At 44.2% G+C, this 23,809-nt stretch overlaps 1 protein-coding gene across 6 annotated transcripts in view; it reads left to right on the top strand.

The window, feature by feature from the left end:
* CLPB (ClpB family mitochondrial disaggregase) overlaps positions 1-23,809 on the top strand; it is a 144,252-nt gene that overhangs the window by 23,138 nt on the left and 97,305 nt on the right. For 3 of the 6 annotated variants that reach the window (XM_058446442.1, XM_032166875.2, XM_032166873.2), the window contains exon 3: positions 9,559-9,645. The exons of 2 other annotated variants lie outside the window; for them this stretch is intronic. In XM_058446442.1, coding sequence (XP_058302425.1) covers positions 9,559-9,645 — 87 coding nt within the window. Of the gene's footprint in view, positions 1-4,816; positions 4,924-9,558; positions 9,646-23,809 lie in introns of all 6 variants that reach the window. One more of the 6 variants, XM_032166876.2, reaches the window with a different exon arrangement.

Below are 23,809 nucleotides of genomic sequence, written 5' to 3'. Positions count from 1 at the left end.
GGGATTACAGGCCTGAGCCACCGCACCCGGCATGAAGGCTGTTTGAAGGGGTTTGTGTGTGTGTGTGTGATTTTTGTAACTGTTCTATAAGTTTGAAATTATTTCAAAATAAAAAGTTAAAAAATAATCTAAGCACTTTAATGTGGGCCAAGTTTCTGTAAGAGAGATGGGGCAAAGAATGATCACCGAGTGTTACACTTTTTTCATTTGATCCAGCAAGTATTCACTGAGGTTGTGATTCAGCTCCTCCACTGTGTGCCTCAACAAACATAACAATTGTGATAATAGCAACTAAGATTTGGAAAATGTAAGTGCCCTCACAAACATTATTTCCTTTGGTCATCTCAGCACCCATGTTAGGTAGGGCTGGCAGGCTGATAGGGTGAGATGACTGAGGTTCAGAGAGGGTAGTGTGATCTGCCCACAGTCACACAGCCTGGAAGAGACAGACAGAGGCAGGCTCATATATAGATCAGTCTTTTCCAAAGGGGATGCTTTCTGAGCCTCCCTATCTATGTGTGTAAAAGGAAGATTTGGACTGATTAATCTCTGCAGATCATTCTTTAAGTTCAGAAATTTTAAAGTTTTCTGTGATAGGAAATAGCCAGTTATGAAACATGCAGACACATTCCACAGTACACTTGCATTTGTGGTAGGTACTGCATACCTGCCAGCCTCTCCCCTCCATCACTACCCTCACTCCCTTGGAGTTCTCCAGGCATGAAAGAATGCTTGGTGGGCCATCTCACTGGAAGTGAGAGCATCTGGAGAGCTTCCTCATGGAAGGGTACCCAGCTAGGCCTTGGAGAAGGGTGCTGAGTTCAAGTAGCAAATGCAGAAGTTGCTGGAGAGGCCTTGTCTATGGAGTTGAGACACCAAGACCCTGCCTGAAGTCTGCTGTCCCAGGCTTGAGGGGTCTATAAGCAGCCTTTACTCCCTTGCCCTGCCCCTCCCAGCCCTGGCTGGCAGAGTAGATAAGGCACAGATGGAGGCTGCCTGGGGATTCTGGCCCCAGGCACCTTGCCTCTGCTCAGACAGCAGGGCCTGGTGCTGTTATTACTGTAAACAGGGCCTTCTGTGAGGCTCCAGCCAGGGCCCTGTTGCCCAGATAGCAATCATGATTGGGTCTGCATGGCTCAGTGCTTCCAGGCCTCTGATGCAGGTGGGATAGGGCTCCCTACCCTTCAGCCCCTCCCCAGCTGCAGCTGAGGGCTGGTTCATGTGAAGGATCCGGAAATCACTTGGAACAATGCATCATTGAAGTTCAGTGGCCGCTTTGTATTGATTGGTCCTAAAGAAAGGAAGAAAAATCAAGTGGTACCTCCCTCCTCTGAGTAGAAGAGCTAGTTAGCCAGAATAACTCAAAGCTGCCCCTGTGTCCCTTACTGGGACTCTTTCTCTCCGTCCTACAAACAGAGCCTGGGGAGTTATCTTTTCGTTAGAAGTCTTGCTGAGTGCAGTGTCTGCTAGGAATCTACTCAGTTTTCATTTTGATGCTGCACATATTTAGAATTATAACATTATAGAGCTGGTAGGGACTTCAGAAATAATTTCACTTAATTTCCTTCTTTTACTGTAGATAAAAGTAAGGATGACAAAGACATTTATTGTGGTCACATAGCTAGTAAGTGATAGAACCATGACTGGAATTTGTGACCTCTAGCCTCTAGGCCTTTATCCACAAATGTCCTCAGCCCTGAGACTGAGAAGCTGCACCCACACCCTCCTACGTATACATAGAAGCCTAAGTTCTTTGAAAAAGGCAAGCATACAGTTATAAAACAGGTAACTTCCAGCACCAGACAGAAGTATTGGTGAGAAGTTAATATAGGTAAGTGCTGTAGACATTCATTCATTCAGACCCCGAGCTTTGTGGTGTGCCAACTGCCATGGCAGGCACCTGGAGCAGAGAGATGAAGGCAAGTCCTTGTTTCTAGAAGGACATGCTGCCTACTGGGGAAGTTAGACCTGTGGACAGTATGATAACTACATTGATACGGGTTAGCACAGGGGATTGTGGTGGCAACAAGACCATCTTAGGGAAGGCTTCTTAAAGTATAGGATTTTTTTTTTTCCTAAGAAAGTTTTATTTTAAAAAAGAATAATAGTATGGTCATTGTTATAAAAACAACACAACTTCAAACAATACAGAGGCACTCACAGCAGAAAGAGAAAGCTTGACTGCTTCATTGCCCCTTCCCCAATCAGTGGTAATAGCTGTTACCTCTTTGGTCTTTAGCCTGCTGGACTCTCCAAGATCACTGATGGATGGGAGCAGGCTATGTTTTTCCCGACTGATTTGTCCTTCTCCTGTGGTAATCTTCAGCTCTTGGGCTAGGGAACCTTCCCTTTCCTGCCGCTGCCCTTGCCTGGGAATTTTAGACAGTTCATTTATCTATCCTCCAGTAATTCTGAGCACATACTATGTTCCAAGTTCTGTGTATACCTTTTAATGTACCATCCTAGTTACTCTATCACTTCTTTAAAATCGAGTGAACACGAATTGGAAAGTGATAAGAATAGTATAAGCTCTTCTTATGCTATTTTGTACAGTGCTTTATTGCATCCCAAGTATTTTTACGTATTTTGTCTCACTGTCTCTTCATAGCACCCCTATATGACATATATAGTAGGGTTGGTGAGGTGCTCTCCATTTTTTTTTAACAGATGCAGAAACAGGCTTAGAGAGCAGGAGCTATCATGTAAATGAAGGAAGCAGTTGAGATTCAGAGAGGCTAAGTCATTCACTCATCCAACACTCCTCACCTAGTAAGTAACAGAGCCTGGATTTGTTTTTTTGTTTGTTTTGTTTTGTTTTGAGATGGAGTTCTGCTCTTGTTGCCTAGCCTGGAGTACAGTGGTGTGATCTTGGCTTACTGCAACCTCTGCCTCCTGGGCTCAAGTGATTCTCCTGCTTCAGCCTCCTGAATCGCTTGGATTACAGGTACCGGCCACCATTGCCAGGCTAATTTTTTATATTTTTAATAGAAACAGGGTTTTACCATGTTGGTCAGGCTGGTCTCAAACTCCTGACCTCAGGTGATCCACCCGCCAGAGCCTGGATTTTTTTTTTTTTTTTTTTTTTTGATACAGAGTCTCACTGTCACCCAGGTTGGAGTGCAGTGGCATGATCCTGGCTCACTGCAACCTCCGCCACCCGGGTTCAAGCTTTTCTCCTGCCTCAGCCTCCAGAGTAGCTGGGATTACAGGCGTGTGCCACCACGCCCAGCTAATTTTGTATATTTAGTAGAGACAGGGTTTCACCTTGTTAGCCAGGCTGATCTCGAACTCCCAACCCCAGGTAATCCACCTGCCTCCGTTTTCCAAAGTGCTGGGATTACAGGTGTGAGCCACCGCGTCCGGCCCCCAGAACCTGGATTTGAAACGAGATCTTTGCTGCTGATTTTTCTGACCCACTCTACTGCCTGAGAGTTGTGCAAGAGCTTGGATTCAACTCTGGACCTTTTTTTTTTTTTTTTTTTTTTTTTTTTTGAGATGGAGCCTCTCTCTGTTGCCCAGGCTGGAGTGCAGTAGCATAATCTCAGCCCTCTGCAACCTCTGCCTCCCGAGTTCAAGTGATTCTTATATGTCAGCCACCCGAGTAGCTGGGATTACAGGTGCCCGACACCACACCTGGCTAATTTTTGTATTTTTAGTAGAGATGGGGTTTCGCCTTGTTGGCTGGGCTGGTCTCGAACTCCTGACCTCAGGTGATCTGTCCGCCTCGGCCTCTCAAAGTGCTGGGATTACAGGTGTGAACCACCACGCCTGGCTTCAACTCTGGACTTCTGATTTGGTCTACTGTGTGTCTACTACCCTGGGCAATCCCCAGATAGGGGTCACCTACTGCTGCCCTGCCAAGCAGGAGACCTAGTTCATTAGGGAAGGGCCTTCCACAAGTCTGGAGTGAGCCCAGAAAGGCCCAGTATGCCCACCCTGCCTCCCTAGCCCCTGGACACAGGCTGTTCTGCCCTGAGTGGCAGCCTGCATTAAGCATTCTACTCATCATCTCAGGGATGATGGAATCCTAACCTTTTCAGAGACACCATAGTCTGTCACAAGCATTGCTCTTTTTAAAAGAGATTAATTCACTTGTCACATTTTGCCCATTGGTGAAAATCACAGGGGAGAGCAAGGGTGGTTTTCTCAGGCCTCAAAGGCCCTTTCAGCTGCTCTCAGCGGGCAGCCTGCCCCCTAGCTGGCCCAGGACTTTGAAATGACTGCCCACTGTGCATTCACTTGCAAAGCAACACAGTGAAATGCAGGAGACCTGGTTTGTAAAATCCCAACTTTCTGGGCTGCTCTGCACTGAGGGGAGGCAGGGCAGTGGCCTACCCAGCTCTTTCAGAGTTATTTGTGGTTGGGTTCTCTTGTGGTATTTTCTTTTTTTTTGAGACAGAGTCTTGCCCTGTCACCCGGGCTGGAGTGCAGTGGCGCGATCTTGGCTCACTGCAACCTCCGCCTCCTGGGTTCAAGCGATTCTCCTGCCTCAGCCTCCCAAGTAACTGGGATTACAGGTGTGTGCCACGGTTTCACTGTGTTAGCCAGGATGGTCTCGATCTCCTGACCTCATGATCCACTCACCTTGGCCTCCCAAAGTGTTGGGATTACAGGCATGAGCCACTGCACCCAGCCCGGTCCTTTCTTGATCTACCAGGTGCCACCACTCCTTACGAAGTTCTGTTTTAATCCTTATGACCACCTTGCACAAGAGGGATTAATATCTTCCATTTCACAGCTAGTAAGTGACAGAGCTAGAATCTGAACTCCAGCCTTTGGACTCCAGGGTCATTGCTTTTTTTCCATTACACCTCAGCCCCAAGAGACTGCAAAGAATGATGCTCAGTCAAGAAGCTGGGCAGGGCTGAAAGCTGGAGTCTCACTGAAGAACACCAAGATTTCCTCCTCTGAATGGCCCCTCAGGTTTGTAGAGCCCTTTCTTTCATATTTCAGTGCTGCCTCCTAAAACTCCTGTGACACTGGGAGGATTGTGATCCTCATTGGACCTATGAAGAGACAAAGCTTAGCCAGATGATGTGCCTTCCTTTAGGACGTTAGAATAGTAGGTGGCAGAGCTAGAGCTAGAACCCAAGTCTCCTGACTTTCCCGTATGTTCTTTCATTGAAATGATAGCAGGTTTAGAGAAGTGCCTCTTCCAGCAGTTCTTTCTCTTAAAATAGAAAACCCTGCAATGTACAGAAGAGAAAATCCCAAAATGCAAACATGCATGTAACAAATAGCTCAAAATTGTTAGTGATCAGAGACATGCAAAATAAAACAATAATATAATAGCCCTTTACACCCACCCATTAGACTGGCAATGATTAGAAAGCTGGCTATGGCCAAGTGTTGACAGGAAGAGGGATACACAGGCACACCTCTGTCCTGCTTGTGGAAGGATCAATGGGGCAGCTATTCAGAAGAGGACCTTGGCACTATTTAGTCAAATCAACTGTGCACATACTCTAGGACCCAGTGATCTCACTCCAAGTACATGCCACAGGGAAATGCTCACATAGGTCCAAAAGGGGACATGGGAGAGGATGTTCTGTGAGCATTGTTTTTGGTGGCTGGGAGATAGAGGCTCCCCGGGCGGATATGCCTGGGAGAGCAGAGAAAGAAAATGTGGACACACCCCATGGGGAGTTATGCAACAGTTAAAAACAATGGAGTTATTGCATACTTAGCAATATGAGCATACTTAAAACAGAATTTTCTGTGAAAAAAGTTGTAAGCAGAATTTTATACACCTAGACACACACGTACCTACACACACCCATGCATATGTATTTATAAAAGAAGGAAGGAGGGAAGGAAAAGAAGAGATAGATCTTGCCTGGTAGAGATAGATCAGGTCTTGGAAAGCAAGAACCTCTCTCTCTGTCTACTCCCCAGTAGCCAGCAAGAGGCTGGGCACAGAGTGGGTGTGTGCACATGTTTGCTGAATGAATGAACAAAGTGCCTAGAGCCAGCCTTGCTGAATTATCCAGGTCATCCTGTGTGATCCCATCTTAGAATCCCTGGGTATTGGCCAACCTGCCACTACCAGCTTGAGAGTGCAACACTTTGTTCCATCAAAATGATGGAAGTGAGATAGGACAGTAGGATCTGTATTGAATACCTGCTATATGCCAAGGCTGGGATCTTGCAACTTAGAGATATTATCCTAGAGGTCAGAAGACTGAAAATTAGCCTTGATTTGCTTAGAGTTATCTAGCTGAATCAGAATTCAAATCAAGGTCTGACTTACTCCAACGCCCTTTATTCATCCATTTCTTTTTTTATTAGACTGCACTCAGCCCTTCAGGGGCAGTAGGAGGAGGCATTTCAATCTTCTTTCTTCAGCCCTACCTCTAGAGCAGTGCTGCTTCCACAATTTTCAGGGTCCAGGCAGGGGAACATGGGTCATTGTTCCTTTGGAGGCATGACGGATTTTGGTCACTCCGAGTTTATCCTAGCTACACCCTCCTTTCTCATTTTTCTGCCCAAGCTCCTCTCTCAAGGTCGTATTATGCCTCCAAACTGGTCTTCGTATCCCCATTTTGTACCCTCTGCCCTTTAAATTCAGCCTGCTTAGTGGTTAGGTTAATTTTATAATTTCTTTTGCCCCAAAACCTTGAATGACAACCTCACTGCCTTTGGTGGGAAGCTAAGGAAGGGCAAGTAGGTTTTCTCTCTGTTGCTAACTTCAGTGGATTGATGGTGGCTGATTGGAACGTATTTTGAAGAAGATTCTTTTGTTTTTTTTGAGACAGTCTCACTCTATCGCCCGGGCTGGAGTGCAGTGGCGTGATCTCAGCTCACTGCAAGCTCCGCCTCCCAGGTTCACACCATTCTCCTGCCTCAGCCTCCTGAGTAGCTGGGACTACAAGTGCTTGCCACCACGCCTAGCTAATTTTTTGTATTTTTAGTAGAGACGGGATTTCACCGTGTTAGCCAGGATGGTCTCGATCTCCTGACCTCATGATCCACCTGCCTCGGCCTCCTAAAGTGCTGGGATTACAAGTGTGAGCCACCATGCCTGGCCTTGAAAAGGATTCTGAGGCTCTTTCAAAGGCTCCACAGCGAGAGCTGCTGGGAGAGATGTGTGATATCCCTCTTAGACGTGGGAGCGCAGGACAGTAGCGTGCACGCCAGGAATCTGTCAAACCTTTAGACTGAGCTTTTATCCTAGGGTCCATTACTGATTTCATGGGGGCTGCAAACACCTGATCATTATATGTAAAAAAAATGTTTTTGAGAGTGTATGCTCTTATGAGCTTTTCTGGAAGAAATTTGATCGTAGTCACAAAAGAGCCCATAGCTCAGAAAGGTTTATGCCTACTGCCTTAGCCTCCTAGTCTGACATTCAAGGCCTTGTGTTGGCTCTGCATGCCTCAGCAGCTGTCTGTTTCTCTGCTGTGAACTGTCACCCAGATGGAGCTGCCTGATGGTCTCTGAATGTTCCTTTCCTGCTTCGCAGTCATATCCTGTTTCTTGCCTTGATTGACGTGCACTTCCTTCCGCTTCTCTAAACTCTTCCCCTTCTTCAAGACACAATTCAAATTTGTTCCCTCAGAAGCCTCTGATTTTCTTCAGCCTATCCTGATTTTCTAGCCTTTTGGACTGAGGGTCAGAGAAGCGAGGCCATCCCATCAGGATCATAGTTAGGATCAGAACCATGTGCTCTCTACCATATCACGTGGCCTGCTAAACAAGGAGAAGAGATTTTGTAAATTAGACAGGGTTCTTAGCTTCTTTAACATTCTTGGCCATAGAAAATTGTTTCTGCATAAAAGAAGTTTAACATTAAATATAGTGAGAGACCTTCACCAGAATAAATCCTCCAAACTAGAGGTAAGAAAGGAAGGTTTCCTAACCTCTCTTAATACTCTCGCCTCGCATGTTGTACCCCAGTCATACCAGACCTCTTAGGGGGTCTCATTTACCCCGTGCCTGCTCCAGGTGAAGAGTACTGCCTCTACCTGGAACACTCCTTCCCCTCCCTCACCCCCTTTTGTTTGGCCAGTTCCCCTTTATCAGCGCCTCCTCAGAGAGGCCTTTTTGGCCACTGAGACTGGGTTAAGTTTCGTTGTAATGCACCTGCAACCCATAGTCCCATTCATAGCACTCATGAGATGTGCAGTTCTGTGGTCTGTCTCGGCCTTGGGCTTTGACAGTGCCTTTGAAAGTATTTGAGAGAAGCCTTAGTACATGTTTCTCGTCATCCTCTCAAGCCTTAGTTACCTGCTAACATCTGCAACACAGAGATTTTATTTGACTTGGTCTGTAGGGACATTTACTATAGATTGTGGCACAAGAATGGTGCTAGGACTCAAACCCAAGCCTTTAGACTCTCTGCCCTTTGGCTAGACCCCACTGAAAAACAGCCTCCTAGCTTCCCAAACCCCTCCTCCCTTTCTTGGCACTGTGTTCTTTGATATGCTGTCTCGAGCCATGTCTTCTCCTCACCCTCATCCAGAATCTAGCAGGGGACCAAGTGCATGTCATACCGATTCACTGACATCAGTGTAGTGTTTGTCTTTCATGTTATCTAGAGCCAGGTTCTGTCTGGAGGAAGGGTGGAGAGGTGAGAAGGAGCCTGGCTGTAGGGTCACTGCCAACCAGTCACTGCACTGCCCCTTAACTAGCTGTGTGACCTTAAGCAAGTCATTTCACCTCAGTGAGCCTGTTACCTTATCCCTGAAAAGAGGCGATTACTCTTAGCTCCTTAGGTGGTTTCAAGAGTACATGGAATCATGAATGTAAAGTACCTGGGGTAGTTCCTGCTTGTAGAAGGTGCTCAGTAAGAGTTCATTCTATTTACCCACCCCTACATTGTTGGTCCTCCTGTCTTGGGAGCAAAAATTCAGACTTTTAGTGGGATACTTTAAATTCTGGTTTGTTAATTTATTTAACAATTATTGAGCTTCTACAATGTGTTAGGCACTGGCATATAGATTCTGGTAGGGTCTGCGTGGACTCTCCTAGGAACCTAATCTATTGTATCCATCTTTCCTTGGGTTGAAGGATTTTCAATTTCCAAACAACCACAATACAGATAAACTTGAGGAATATGATCATTTTGTGAACTGAGAACTACCTAGATAAGACATGTCATCAGGCATTCTGTTCCTAGCATTGGGAAATTAAGGAAGGAAGAGCTGTGGATTGGATGAGTTAAGGAAGGCTTCTTTCTCAGGAGTCCACAAGCCACAAGAATTGTATTAAATACCATGAGAGGAGAATTCAAATAGGCAAAGGAGCAGGGAGACAGCATTCTGGACCAAGGGAGTGAGAGTGTCAGAGTATTAAGATAGGGAGGCGCCATTCTTTTCTCAAAGGGTTTGGAAGATAACAAGGGGGACAGACTGATTTAAGGGAAGGAGAGAGGTAGGGGAAGCCTTGATGGGACAGAATGGCCAGAGGAGCTGAGATTGGGAATGTAGTCCTCAAAGGCCTCTATTTCCTGACTCATTCAGCCTCTGTTTGTTGACTGTGTCATTTCTTCTACGGTTGTTTCTACTTTTACATCCGTGATAAGCCATACACTGAAAATACTCCTCTGTCTTGTTTTAGGCTGTTGTCAGAAGGTGCAGATGTCAATGCAAAGCACAGACTTGGCTGGACAGCACTCATGGTGGCAGCCATCAACCGAAACAACAGGTGAGAGACCTCCTTCCACAAGGGGCTCCTTTAGGCAGATCTCTGCAGACTGTGCTCCTGAGCACTCTCACACCTGGTGTGCCTCCCTGCTGTCTTTTCCAGAGGCAGGAAGATAGATTCAGACTGAGGTACTGGACTTCACCTGGTGCTTTGGACTGTATAGTAGCAGTGGACCAGAAAGATGTAGGCTTGAATCCCAGCTCCCTCAGTCATTGGCTTTGTGACCTTAGGCAAGTCATTTGCATTATTGTAGCAACCAAATGTTTGGAAGCCTGTTGTAAGTGGTTGTGTGTATAGGTGCAAGTTATTGTCATGTTCTGTTACCTACCGTCTGTTGATCTTGAGAAGTCTGCAGTTACTGTCCCCAGTGAGTGCTCCTCCAAGGGCTTTTTCTTTGGAGGTTCTGATGGAAACTAAGAAAGATGGGGGACTTCTTTCCCTCCCATTGGAGGCTGTGCTATTTTCCTGCCCCCTCCTCCATCCTATCAGAGTTGTAGCTATTGTATAAAGATTAAAATAGTTTACTTTGTGTAGCGAGTTATCTAATTCTCACAATCACTCCACAAAATATATATTATGCTCATTTTGTAGCTCAGAAAACTGAAACCCAGAGAGATAAAGTGATTTATTTGTGTCACATGGACAGGATTTAGAACCTGGTCTGGCTGCCTGAAAGGTCTGTGTTTTTGGGTTTTGGGGTTTTTTTGAGATACAGTCTTGCTTCGTCACCCAGGCTGGAGTGCAGTGGCACGATCTATGGCTCGCTGCAGCCCTGGCCTCCTGGGTTCAAGTGATCCACCCACCTCACCCTCCTGAGTAGCTGGGACTACAGGTATGCACCATCACACTGGGCTAATTTTTTTTTTTTTTTTTTTAAAGATAGGGGTCTCACTGTGCTACCCAGGTTGGTCTTGAACTCCTGGCCTCAAAGTGCTCCTGCACCCTCAGCCTACCAAAGTGTTGGGATTACAGGCATGAGCCACTGTGCCCAGCCATGATCTGTGTTTTTTACTTTATCTCACTGCTACCTCCCGATGCCAGATAGCAGCCTAGTGCTGATGCTGCCTTTCCATTGCAGTCTGTTCTGATTTCTGCCTTGGAGTCTGTATAATTCTGGAAGTGCTGGGATGAAGTACACATTTCAGCCTTTCCTGCCTCAGCCTCTCAGTAGTGGGATAGCCCGCCACCAGCCAGTAATTTTTGTTTTTTAGTAGAGGGTTTGACCTCATGATCCGCCTGCCTCGGCCTCCCAAAGTGCTGGGATTACAAGCGTGAGCCACCGCGCCCGGCCCAAAAAGGGATACTTTCAAAGAAAGCAGGCTGGGCACTTTAGTAACAGCCATTGAAATTGATATTTGGAGGTACCAATTTCAATTCTTTCTGCAAGTGGGTGTTTAAGGGGTACTGGCCACCTGTGAAAGGATTATAAATGTGAAAGAACAAATGTAACTGGGATTTTTTAATATAGAGGTGGTACTGCCTCAGACTGACTAAGAGACTTAGCTGTACATGAGATGGGTCTCTCTTCTCTGCTCCTTTGTTGTGGACTTGTTCTCAGTCACTCGGTTCCCTGATTTGCTCTCTTTAGCTCCAAGCACCTATTCTTTTTTCTTTTTCTTTTTTTTTTTTTTTTTTTTTTTTGAGACGGAGTCTCACTCTGTTGCCAGGCTGGAGTGCAGTGGTGCGATCTCGGATCACTACAACCTCCGCCTCCCAGGTTCAAGCAATTCTGCTGCCTCAGCCTCCCGAGTAGCTGGGACTACAGGCGCACACCACCACACCCAGCTAATTTTTTTGTATTTTTAGTAGAGATGGGGTTTCACCATGTTGGCCAGAATGCTATCGATCTCCTGACCTTGTGATCCACCTGCCTTGGCCTCCCAAAGTGCTGGGATTACAGGCGTGAGCCACCATGTCTGGTGCACTTATTCTTTAAAACAAAATTGATATAAATAGGCTTCGTAGTTGAGAGACCTAGAGTCCAGTCCTGGTTCCAAGCCTTAATTGAATTTCAGAACTCCATGGACAGCCTGTTTCTTCATCAGAAATTAATTATTTCTATGAACATTAGGTAAATATATGCCCTGAGCCAGACCCTGTGCTAGTGTTTGCAGAATCCGAGACCTTGGGGAGTTTGCAGTCTAATGGGGAAAACAAATGCAGGTAAAAAGACATAGTATAGTATGATCAGTGATTTCAGAGCAGTGTGTATGGGATACTCTCGAAGCAAAGGATGTGAGGGGACTCAATGTGGCAGCATAATAGATCCTCACCATATTCTTTTGAGAATCAAATAAGGTAATGTATGTACTACAGGTTATAAATGGTGGTTGTTAGTCCCTGATGCCCCCATTAGATCTCTGTACACAAACACACGTGTTATTCTACACCACTGGTACTTCACCACATGCACCAGTCTTTTCCCCCAGCTTGTAGCTGTTTCCCTCTGCAAGAAATAGCCAGTGGTGCTAAAGAAGGAGAGGTGGAGAGGTGTGTTCCCTTCTGTGTGTAGGATTTTCAAGATTGAGACTGAATAGGAAACAACACAATGCTTAAAAATACTGTCAATTAGTGATTAGATGGCTAGTAGATGTGCTTTTGGGGACACATCTCTTTGAATCTAATGAGTTGTTGGCTTAACTGATTGCTCTGTCTTTATCCGGAGCTGTTAGCAAATCAGTGATGCTTGTTGAGCAAAGTGAGAGTGTTGGCTTATATTTACTTGCTTTGGTTCCTAGGACTAATTAAGTATCCATTTTGTGACCTTCTCTTCCTTCCACTATCCAGGGAGGACAGATCTTTACTGAAAATAGCACACTCTTGGGTTGGATTTATGTATTCATATCATAGAATTTTTTTTGGTCCCTACTGTTTGCCAGGTACTGTTCTATGTACTTGAAATAAAGTTGATGAAAAACAAAGATCCCTGCCCACATAGAGCTTATTTCTGTATTAGTTGTGGTCCTTTGGTAGAGAAAGGTGTGAATAGACGATAAACAATGAGTATAATGGATACGTAAACTATTTAATATATTAGAAGATAAGTGCCATGGGAAAAAGGAAAAGTAGAACTTGTTAAAAAGGGAGTACCAGGAGTACATTGGTCAGGGTGAGTAGGCATCATTATTAAGGTGCCCTATGAGTAGTCTTGGAGGATTATCATATCCATACCAGCACAATCTGCCAGTAAGTTTTTCCTTATTAGAAATATACTGATTTTCATATAATCAATCTCCAAATCCTTCCAGAATCATATTGGTCAGGCCTGAAATGCTACCACCTTTGAATTAGATTTCGATGAAGGGAAGATAGAGGGGGAACACCCTTGATTCAAGGCTGAAACAGAGAACTTTCACCTCCTTCACCTCCTTTAGGATGTAGGCAGCCACAAGCTCAAGAGAGAGATCCTCAGAGTAGCCCAATCATTTCACCCTAATGCTGCCTAATAATATGTTAAGTCTTTAGGGATATAGAATACAATAGTCTCTATCTTTAAGGAGCTTAACGTCTTATGAATTTCTAGATCTGTATGTACGTTTTATTTAGTTTTGAGTAGGAAACTATACAGTGCTATAGAACTACACTTTAAAAATATGCACAATAATTTAATTTATAATTTATTTTCTCCTTTTATTTCCAAAAAGAGTTTGAAGTGACTTAAAATACAAATATAAATATACACAGGAGAGGGAAAACTGGATCAAGATCAGAAATCATATTGGTTAAAGGAGAGATAATTGTATAAAGATTGAACCAGAGATTCTCTTTTCTGAAAATAGATTTATTGTTTTTGTAAAAATCATATATAAAATAGTAGTCACCTGAATTCTCTTTATCTAGAAATTGATTGTTATATACATGTTTATGTACAAATTTAACATGAATGGGACCATGCTGTATTTACTGTAAATTAAGTAATTAGGGAAATTGAGTATTAATTTAGATTGAAGTTTCCTGATAGGGCAAAAAAGGGATACAGAGAGTTATATCTTTGTATATTATATATATATTTATATTTTTATATATGTAAAATATATATTATCATTATGTATATCCAGCAAACATATTTAAAAACTCTGTGGTGTCAGGTGCTAATGTGCTAGGCTATCAGGGATTCAGAGAATAAGCAGTCACAGCTTTTGCCTTAAGAAGCTTACTTGGACTGCCGACATCAAGGACTTGAGTAATGTGATGGCCATTGTCTTCAGTAGCCGTGCTGCCAAAGCTTTACCAACATTCTACTAGGACAATCCTTTTGCCAGCCCTAGTAACAGCTTGGGTATAGTATTGACTCAAGCAACAGTCATTGGGGTCTGGCCCCTTCTCCACAGTGAGCCCTCTATAAGCCTCATGCCACAAGGCACTTGTTTAGCCTGAGTCTGGGTGTTTCATTCTATATTGCACTCTGACCCAGTCCAGCTAAAGGCTAAGCCACAGGGTCCCAGAATGATCACTGTGACTTAGCATAGCCTTCACCGGCTTGTGCAAATATACACAGCCTTCAGCTAAATTCAATTAGTTTTTCTTTAAGAAGGGAAAGAAATCCAATTTTACCAAACACGGACAGACGGTGGAAGGCACTTTGATGTTACAACCTCTCGGTGATGCTTTACTTAGTCACAAGTTCATAAGCAAGAAGGCTTAATTACTTGGGAAAACACAGGATTAAAACTGGACACAATGGCCGAGTATCCGCTCTCGGGCGACTTGATTCGAACCCATGCACCCTGTTCGTGTGTGGTGCAAACTTTGATGTGTGCTATGACAAGCTGAAAGTCATGACCCCCTTGGGGAAGCTCCTTCAGATGGCATTTGCAGGATATGTAGGCGGAGAGGCAGGGCCTGCCAGGTCTGTTTGCTCAACTTTGATGTCCAAGCAGCCACAGGCCCCACTATTTGCTCTTCCACTGAGGGATGGATTGGGAGCCTCCTACCTTTCCCAGTGAACAATGGCCAGCAATGGAGTGTGACGACTGTTGACCATTCCAGAAGTCTGGTGGACCAGAACAGGGCTTTGGGAGGTGCGGAGCCTGGGGGGCCAAAAGCTGTTCATAGGACAGTCATTTCTCCAGATGTAGCTTTCCTTAAAGCTCTAGTATTGTTAGGTGCTTGCAATGGAGATAAAAATAGTCTCATGAGTTTTAGCAGGTTTTAAGTACTTCTTGGCCCTCTGTTCCAGCAGCACTAAGATGTTTGTAAATTGGAAGTTTAAGTCATTCCTCGTCCCTTAATTAGAGTATATGTGCAGAGGATAGTGGTTTAGAAGAAAAATTCTGTGACTTAGATTCTTATAATTTCTAATTCATAAAAAAGAAGCTGTCAAAACATGTATCTTATAAAGCAATAGTACCCAGAACATATAAAGAAGTCTTACAAATGAATAATAAAAAAAAATCTAATTTTTTTAAATGGGCAAAAGATTTGAGCAGATGCTTCATCAAAAAAGAGATAGGTGGCAAATAAGCACATGAAAAACATACTCAGCGCAAATCCAAGTCACAATGAGATACCACTACATACCTACCACAGTAGCTAAAATTTAGGAAAACTGACAATACTAAGGGCTGACAAGGATACAGAACAATATTGATACATCACTGATAGGAATGCATAATGGTATAGCCACATTGGAAAACACTTTGGCAGTTTCTTATAAAGGTAAAGTATACATTTACCATATCACACAGCGATAGCAACTCCTAGGTATTTGTCTAAGAGAAATAAAAACGTACATCTGCAAAAACACCTGTATGTAAATATTTATAGCACTTTATTCATGACCACCAAAAACTGGAAATAATGCAAATGTCCATCAACTGGTGAATGGAGAAACAAATTGTGGTACATCCATATGGTAAAAACAGCCAAACAAACAACGACAACAAAAGCAGCATGCTAAGCTAAAACCAGCACAAAAAGCTACCTACTCTGTAATTCCATGTATATGACATTCTGGAGAAGACAGAACTTTAGGGGCAGAAATCAGATTGGTGGTTGCCAGTTTTTGGGAATGGGAGGAGAATATAAAGGAACTTTTTGGGATGATGGAGAAATATTCTGTATCTTGATTATCATGTTGGTTACATGAGTGTATATAATTATCAAAATTCATTAAATTATATATCTTAAAAAGGATGAATTTTACTGTGTAAATGATGCTTCAGTAAACTGACTTTAAAAACTTTTTAAAAAGCTGTCATCCCTCTTTAATTTTCATTATTAATTGTGACCAGTGGCATACTGACTTTGTATTAGTAGTATCAAAATTAATTCATGTTGTTAATGGTCACCTGGAATGTTTTGAATGCTTATTGTTGATGATATCTCACATTAGAGTGATATGCATTCTGATTTTATTAGGGAATGAAGATTTGTCAATTCATACTATCAGTGATGTAATGAAGTATAATTACTGATGAATAGTGATAAATTCACTTTATGAGTAGTATACAGTGGGCTTGTATAAATTCATAAAGTATACGATTCTTTATTCCAGCAAGGAGAAAGTTGAGGTTACAGACTGGGAGCTTGCCTCTCCCACACTATTCTTGGGTTCCTTGTCTCTGGACTCTCATGCAGGGACACCACCTATATAGTGAGGCCATTGTGGTGCTTCAGGAACCAAAGATCCTGAAAAGGTAGGCTGGTGTGGGGAGATTTTGATTTGATCCAGCTTGGGCTTGGTGGTGGCTTTTGCAAGCCTTTGCCTCAGAGAAGGTGAGAACTGCAAGGAAGAGCATGAAGCACATCAGAACTGTTTGAAATTCCCCACAAGAGTCTCCCTCCCTCCTTCTGCCTTTTCTCCCCGAGTGCATTTCATCAGTGTCGGAAGGACTGGTTCCCGGCACTGCCTTCCCTGCTTGGCCAGGGTCCCTGAGGAACTGAGCTAATGAGTGGATAACACGCATTTGCCAAGGCCTTCCTGGATGTGGTACCTGGGCTTTGTTAATTTTAAAGTGCTGCCATCCTTGGCTGAAGACCATTCAATTCCCTCTCACAGCAGTCATTTATTTTTAGCATTTGCTTATTTTCCCTCTGCCTTACTAAGGGGAGAAGGTGCATTAAACCCTTTCTTTAAAAAACCGATAGCCTAAGCCAGATTGATGTCCTACAGAAGAGGTTTTAAAGGCCTTCCTTTATGGACTCCAACAGCTCCATGGGTGTTCTTAGAGCGAAGAGCAGATGCTATTCTTGCAGCTAGACTACTGGCAGCCTCCCTGGGAGCCTCTCCTTCCTTGCTGGCTAGCTATACGTGGAGCAGGTAGAGTACCAGTGTACCTGTGCTTGAAAGTAGGTCCTTAGGGAGCCTGACCAACCACATGGAAGTCGGTCCTGCCTTAGGGGCACGGAGCCTTTTCCATCTTCTAACCTATTCTTGGTCTGGCTTCGTGCTATAGAGTAGGGCTACCTTCTGCCCAAGGAGGCTGGGCTTTGTGCTGTGTGATCTGCTGACTGTAGTAATGATGATGGCAATAGTTGATTGGGTGCTTTCTGTGTGCCAAGCCCATGTCAAGCACTTCCCATGTTGGGTCTAATCCTCAGGGCAATCTTGAAAGGAAGGGATTATTATTCCTATTTTACAAATAGGGAAAATGAAGCTCAGAGTTGTCCAAGTTTGTCCAGTTAGTAAAAGAAGGAGCCAGGATTTGAAGCTGGGTCTTTCTGAACCCCAAACCCTTGCTCTTTGCACTGGACTACACTGCCTATGGAGGGAAGGGGCAAGGAGCAAGGCCATGGGATGGACCGAAGGATGCTGGGACCAGGAGTCAAGTCAGCTCTATCAGGGTTTCTTGATGACCCATGATGTATTAGATGGATTTTGAGAACTGTAAAAACAGACAAGCCACTCTCCTTGTTCTCAAAAAGCTGACACTCAGAAAAGGGATAAAAGTCCCGCTTTGGAGAATGAGGCAGAATGTGTTCAGTGCCACAGAGAAGAACCCATAGAGTGCTGTGGAGGAGATGATGTTGTGTAGAGCCAGCATCATGAAAAGAGGCCCTTTCAGAGGAGTCAGGCCTTGAAAGATGGGCAGGATTTGATTGGTAACATAGGGAGTAGGGGGAGAGCATTTGCAGAAGGACCATTGTGAGCATAGGCTCACAAAGGTGGAAAGTAGAGATGTGCTAGTAGAAGCAACCAGCAGGGAACCCAAGAACATGGGACCCCTGAGCAGGGTACCTTGATATAGGCTGGCTTTTGTTACAGGTGGCCACCTGCCCAGTGCAGGACAGTACCCAGTATTCCCCAGCAAGGAAGGGTGGGTGAGGGTGCTGGCCAAGTGCCCAGAATGCCAGCACCGCAGCACCGTGCCCCCAGAAAAGTGTGCTGGGCTTGACGTTTCTCCCACCCCTACTGCTATGGTCGATTATCTCTGAGTAACAAAGAGTCATTTCTAATCCCATTTGGAATCGTTGCTCAAGATAATCCTGTTTTGTGGTAATGATATTCCAATTCCAGCATGCACTCGTAGTTTGGCAGACACATGCCTCAACCTCAGGCAACTCAAGACGCTACCCCCTGGAAATCAGTGCCAGCTCATTTGCCTAACGTGACAGTCTCAGGGTATACTTCCTGGGCCCAATGCTCTGTTCTGTCCTGGGGTTCTGTGTTCAGTGCTGTCTTCATGGAGAGTGGCAGTTGGGGATAGGAGAGCATCCAGTGTTCATTATGGAGAATGGCAGTTGGGGATAGGAAAGCATCCAGTGTTCATTCAGTTCAGCTGCTTGGGGGAGGGTGTTCCATCTCTAGGAACTGTGAGATGGTCTAGTTCTATACCTCTTCTTTAAGAGACTTCTTTAAAAACAGCTGTACCGTAAGCTGCTTATTTTAACAGAGCTACCAGGCTGGTGGGACAGGGGTCGGCAGTAGGTACGATGGGTGTTTCAGGCTTTCAGTAAGATATTTGGATGTCTCTAATGACATCTATATGAGTAAAATTATGTAAAAAATAGTATAGTCAGACTAATAAATGTAAATGACCTGGTTCATTGTTTATGTATGAATGGACATCAGACTAGAGAGCAGGCTTGAGTGGTGAGCCATGGGGCTCTGTCCTGTTCAGTATTTTATATCACTGATTTCACTGAGGTCATTGATAAATGCCAACAGAGTTAATGAAGCATGAAGAGGTACTAATATATTGGGTGAAAAAATAGGGGACATTAAATAAAACCTCAGTGGGCTAGAGTAATGGTTAAATCTGTGTTGATAAAAACTAACAGGGATAAGTATATGGGTCAACAATTAAAAACCAACTGTATAACCCAACGTGAAAAATTTAGCAACACTAAAAGTAAAGTCTAGAAGCTGACTAAAAACCCAATATGTTGTCCGCTGTGCAACATCAGGCCCCAGAAGTGAATTGATTCAGCAAATATTTACTGCCCTGTATAGGCCCTATGTGTGAGGAGATGGAAATAGTCAAGGCACAGTCCCTGCTTTGGGGAGCATCCAGTCTACTTATGTATACTATGGTAGTGAAGAATAGGGGCTCTGGAGTGAAACTGCCTGAGTTGAAGACCTTGCTGTGCCTCTTATGGTTCTTAGTTTCCCCATCTGCAAAATGGGAATAATAATGGCACCTATCTCAGCATAAGGTGGTTGCAAAGATTAAAATGCACATAAAACTACTTAGTGTAGTGCATAAGTAGGTATCTGCTGCTGTTATTAATATTGTTTTTTCTTTTTGTTGTTATTTTCACCTGAGTCTAAGAGATATGCCAGCCCCATCATACTGTTCTGGATCATTTGCCTAGAGAGAGCCTAGTCTGGGTCCATACTGTAATAAGTCCTAACATCTAGGGCCTGACCACACTGGCCTTAGGTTTGGTGATCATATATTATGAACCACAAATTGAAAGATGTGGAAGTATATTTAGAACTACACTGAGGATGTGAAATTGGGATTATCTTGGAAACCCTGTTGTGGGTGTTCTTGATTCCTTGGCCATCTGCTTAACGTGCCATGCCTTCCTCGAGCCTTGCCCCTAATTATATCACCTCTGTCTGGGTTCACCACTGATTTTTATCCTTGTCTATCTCAAACAGACTCCTTCTTATCCCAGCTAGCTGCTATGACCTGCTTTGCTTTAACTGCCATGACCTGCTTTGCTTTAACTGCCATCTGAAAATATCACTGTTCCTGGTACTATGCAGTAAGGGCTTAGTAACTATGGGATAATAAGACAGACTAATGGATGGTCAGTTGGGTGAGAGCCAACGTGGTTTAGGGGAATGTACACCAAGTTTAGACTCAGACAGACCTGGATTTGAATCTTGGTTCCTGTGTTTATTTAATGTGTACATTTGGGTAACTCATATTATCTTGCCAAGCCTTAGTTTACTTATTTATAAAATAGGACTGGTACCTCATTACAAGTTGTTATAAGGATCTGAAATAGTGAATATAAAGTGTCTAACACACTGCGGCTGCTTTATTATGATTATTGATCTTTACCTTTTGAGTAAATAAATAAACATTATCCTCATTTGAGGAAACTGGGGCACATTTTCTATACAGGTACCTTCTTTCCTACCCAATCTTTAATTCATTTCCTTAGGAATCTGGCTTTAAAAAGAAAACTGTTCTTTGCGCCCTCTCTACTCTCAGCTAATGTCCCCATGCCACAGAACTTGCAGATTTAACAAATGCTAGTGCCTTTGGTTGGGCCACCCGGCTTTCCTGACCAGCCAGAGACCAGGTTACTGAATGAGCCACAACTCATTTGACTTTCCAGCAGACCTCCTGAACTGTGACCTCTTCGCTTCCTCCTCTCATCGAGGTGTGCACTGGGTTGAGAAGAGGTCACTCTTTGTCTTCTCCTTGGGACCCGTGACACTCATCACAGTGATCCTATGCTTCAGATGTGGGGGGTGGGGAGGAGGAGGAGTTAGAGGAGCTTCTTCTGAAGCTCAACATTGTGTAGGGATGACCTGGAGCTGAGATCACTGCCCTTCTTGCTTCACCAACTCCAGCTGCTCGCCAGCCGTCTTTGACACGCGCCTGGCCCAACACAAGCCTGAGCTCACACCATAGGTTTTCTCGCTCTTCCCTAAACAATGTGAGCACCCTAATCCCCGCTGGCCACTGAAAGCAGAAAGCCTAAACATTGATCGAAGTAACTAACCTCCCATTTATTGTGACTCCCCACCACCCTGAAAGCAAGAGCTCATCAAGGTCAGTGTGAGCCAACCTTCCTGCATGCGCCCCCACTTTTAATCTAATTACAGCCTGATCAGCAAATTAATTCAGCTGTGGCTCCAAAAGGAGTTCCATGAATCTCAGGAGCTGCCACTTAAGCACCACCCTCCTGTTCATTTCCTGAGCTTTGTCTGGGAACTTTCTGTAGCCCAGGAAGGAGCTACTGTTCAGGAGAGGAACATATAGGTTTTCCACAGCTAAACCACCTGCAGCCTAGTTGGGACCTTCAGGTGGGAGAAGGCTGAGCAGGGCAGAGACAGCTGCTGTCCACCTTTCTCTCCCATTTTCCATCAAATAAAATAATGATTTTATTTATTCATCTTTCATTTATTTATTCATGCACTCATTCAGAAAACATCTATGATCCAGGCACTGGGCAGGGAGCTGGGAAATAAGGTTGAGACATGGCTCTTGCCCCATAGTGTAGTGGGAAAGGCAAATAAAAGTAAGCAGGCTATCATGATACAATATGAGGGTCACCTACCATGTTGGAGAAGGTGGTGTTTTGATGGCCTTGGTGTATGCAGGATTTTGTTTTTTTTTTTTTTTTTTTTTTGAGACAGAGTTCGTCAGTGGCACAATCTCGGCTCACTGCAAGCTCCGCCTCCTGGGTTCACGCCATTCTCCTGCCTCAGCCTCTCCGAGGAGCTGGGACTACAGGCGCCTGCCACCACGCCCGGCTAATTTTTTGTATTTTTTTAGTAGAGACGGGGTTTCACCGTGGTCTCGATCTCCTGACCTCGTGATCCACCCGCCTCGGCCTCCCAAAGTGCTGGGATTACAAGCGTGAGCCACCGCGCCCAGCGGAGTTCATTGTTTTCGCTGGGTCTTTAATATTTCAGCCCCCAAGATTACTAGATTATATAGGAATTAGAAGTTCTATAATTGAGAGACTCCCTGAAAGGGATTAACTTTTGGAACAAATGGTCAAGTTAGTTAATATGTAAATAAAAGAGTTAGGACTTCAACCCTTTTTGAAAAAAAATCATCCATCTATGTTGTTGCATGTATATCCAGCCTGTTGCTTCTAACTACTGCATCGTGTTTCATAGTGTGTGACTACCACATTTACCTTATCTGTCCCCCCAGTGGTGGACATTTGATGGCCTGCAATTTGCCACTGCCACAGAATGCTGTGATGAACCATTTCTTGTGTTGCCCTTTATGGACCTGCATAAGGATTTTTCTAGGAATTATATACTCAGGAGCAGAAGTGCTTGGTAAGGTGCTTTAATGAAGTCCTACAAGATTGGCTTCCAGAATGGCTGCACCAGTCTATACCCTAACAGTGCATGAAGAGTCCCAGATCCTCACGTCTTCACCAGCACTTGCCATTTTTCAGCTTTCTAACATTTGTCAATATGTTGAATTTACAGTGATATCTCATTTCAATTTGCATTTCTGTAATAACAAATGAACTTGAAGATTTTCTTTATATACCTAGTAATAATCCTTTTTTGGTTTCTTCCTCTAGGAATTGGCTGTTGATACCTTTGCCTCATTTTTGTTGGGCCTTCTTTTTCTTTCTTTTTTTTTTTTTTCTATTTCCTTTTTTTTTGAGACAGAGTCTCACTCTGTTGCCCAGGCTGGAGTGCAGTGGTGTGATCTTGGCTCACTGCAACCTCTGTCTCCTGGGTTGAAGTGATTCTTCTGCGTCAGCCTCCCGATTAGCTGGGATTACAGGCGCCTGCCATCACACCCGGCTAATTTTTGTATTTTTAGTAGAGACAGGGTTTTACCATGTTGGCCAGGGTAGTCTCCAACTCCTGGCCTCAAGTGATCTGCTCGCCTCAGCCTCCCGGAGTGCTGGGATTATAGGCATGAGCCACTGCGCCTGGCATGTTGGGCCTTCTGATCCTAGCATTTCTATCAAAACCTGATCTGGGGCAAAGTGCTCCTACAGACTATTAACTACCTGAAAGTCAGTATTGGGAAGTGAAAGGCAATATAACATACTTGTGCCATAGACATTCTCTGCTTCCCCAAATTAGTAAGGGTAATAGGGTATCTGGAGATTATCCCTAGCCTTTGAGGGTTGTACTACCATGAGAGGCCAAATCTTGAGCTGATTGAGAGAATGGCTGATAATCTTTTTTTTTTTTTGCCCAGGCTAGAGTGCAGTGGCACAACCACAGCTCACTGCAGCCTCGACCTCCTGAGCTCAAGCGATCCTCCCGAGTAGCTGGAACTACAGGCATGTGTCACCACACCTGGCTAATTTTTAATTTTTTTAAAGAGATAGGATCTCACTATGTTGCCCAGGCTGTTCTTAAACTCTTGGGCTCAAATGATCCTCCTTCCTCAGTCTCCTAGAGTGCTGGAATTATAGGTATGAGCCACCATGCCAGCCAGAGAATCGCTGATATTCTTAAGCCTTTGCCCAGTGAGTGCCTGTGGAGTAATTCCTTTGAGTGAAGATGTTTCCTGATATAGAAAAACATAATTGAGTGGCCTGGTGTACTCTGCCTCCTTTAATCCAACTGTTAAGACCATGAAGGCCTAGCCTTATACCACAGCCCATTTGGTACCAGCTACTCAAATTTAAGACAGTAATAGTGAAACCCAAACCTACAACATGACAGCCAGTATGCCAGCACCAGAACAACAGAGAAGTTGCTATTGTCCTATTGTCCTTTAATGGATCAGCTCCAGTAGCAGTGCCTACCTTCCTCTGTGCCATCAGATTTGGTTCTTATTGATCACTCTGTGTTCTGTATATCATCCAGGTGGGCTGACTCACCATCATCTCCCCATGTAAGTCACCTTCTCCCCCCCATGTAAGTCACCTTCTCCCAAATACTGTTTTGGGTTGGGGATTTCTTTCTGCTTCAGCAGAAAATAGAAGAGGCAGAAATCATTCTATTTCCATTGTCTCCTTACTGCTGCTCCTGGATGCTGCTGCTTTTGCCTTGCCTTGACTTCTGGTACCAGTGTAATCCTTGGTTTCTAGCTACTCACTTGGT

The sequence above is a fragment of the Hylobates moloch genome, unplaced genomic scaffold (assembly GCF_009828535.3).
Source record: "Hylobates moloch isolate HMO894 unplaced genomic scaffold, HMol_V3 SCAFFOLD_11, whole genome shotgun sequence".
NCBI classification, from domain to species: Eukaryota; Metazoa; Chordata; class Mammalia; order Primates; family Hylobatidae; genus Hylobates; species Hylobates moloch.
The sequence above is the reverse complement of the archived record's forward strand: the minus strand, read 5'-3'. Positions and strand labels throughout refer to the sequence as shown.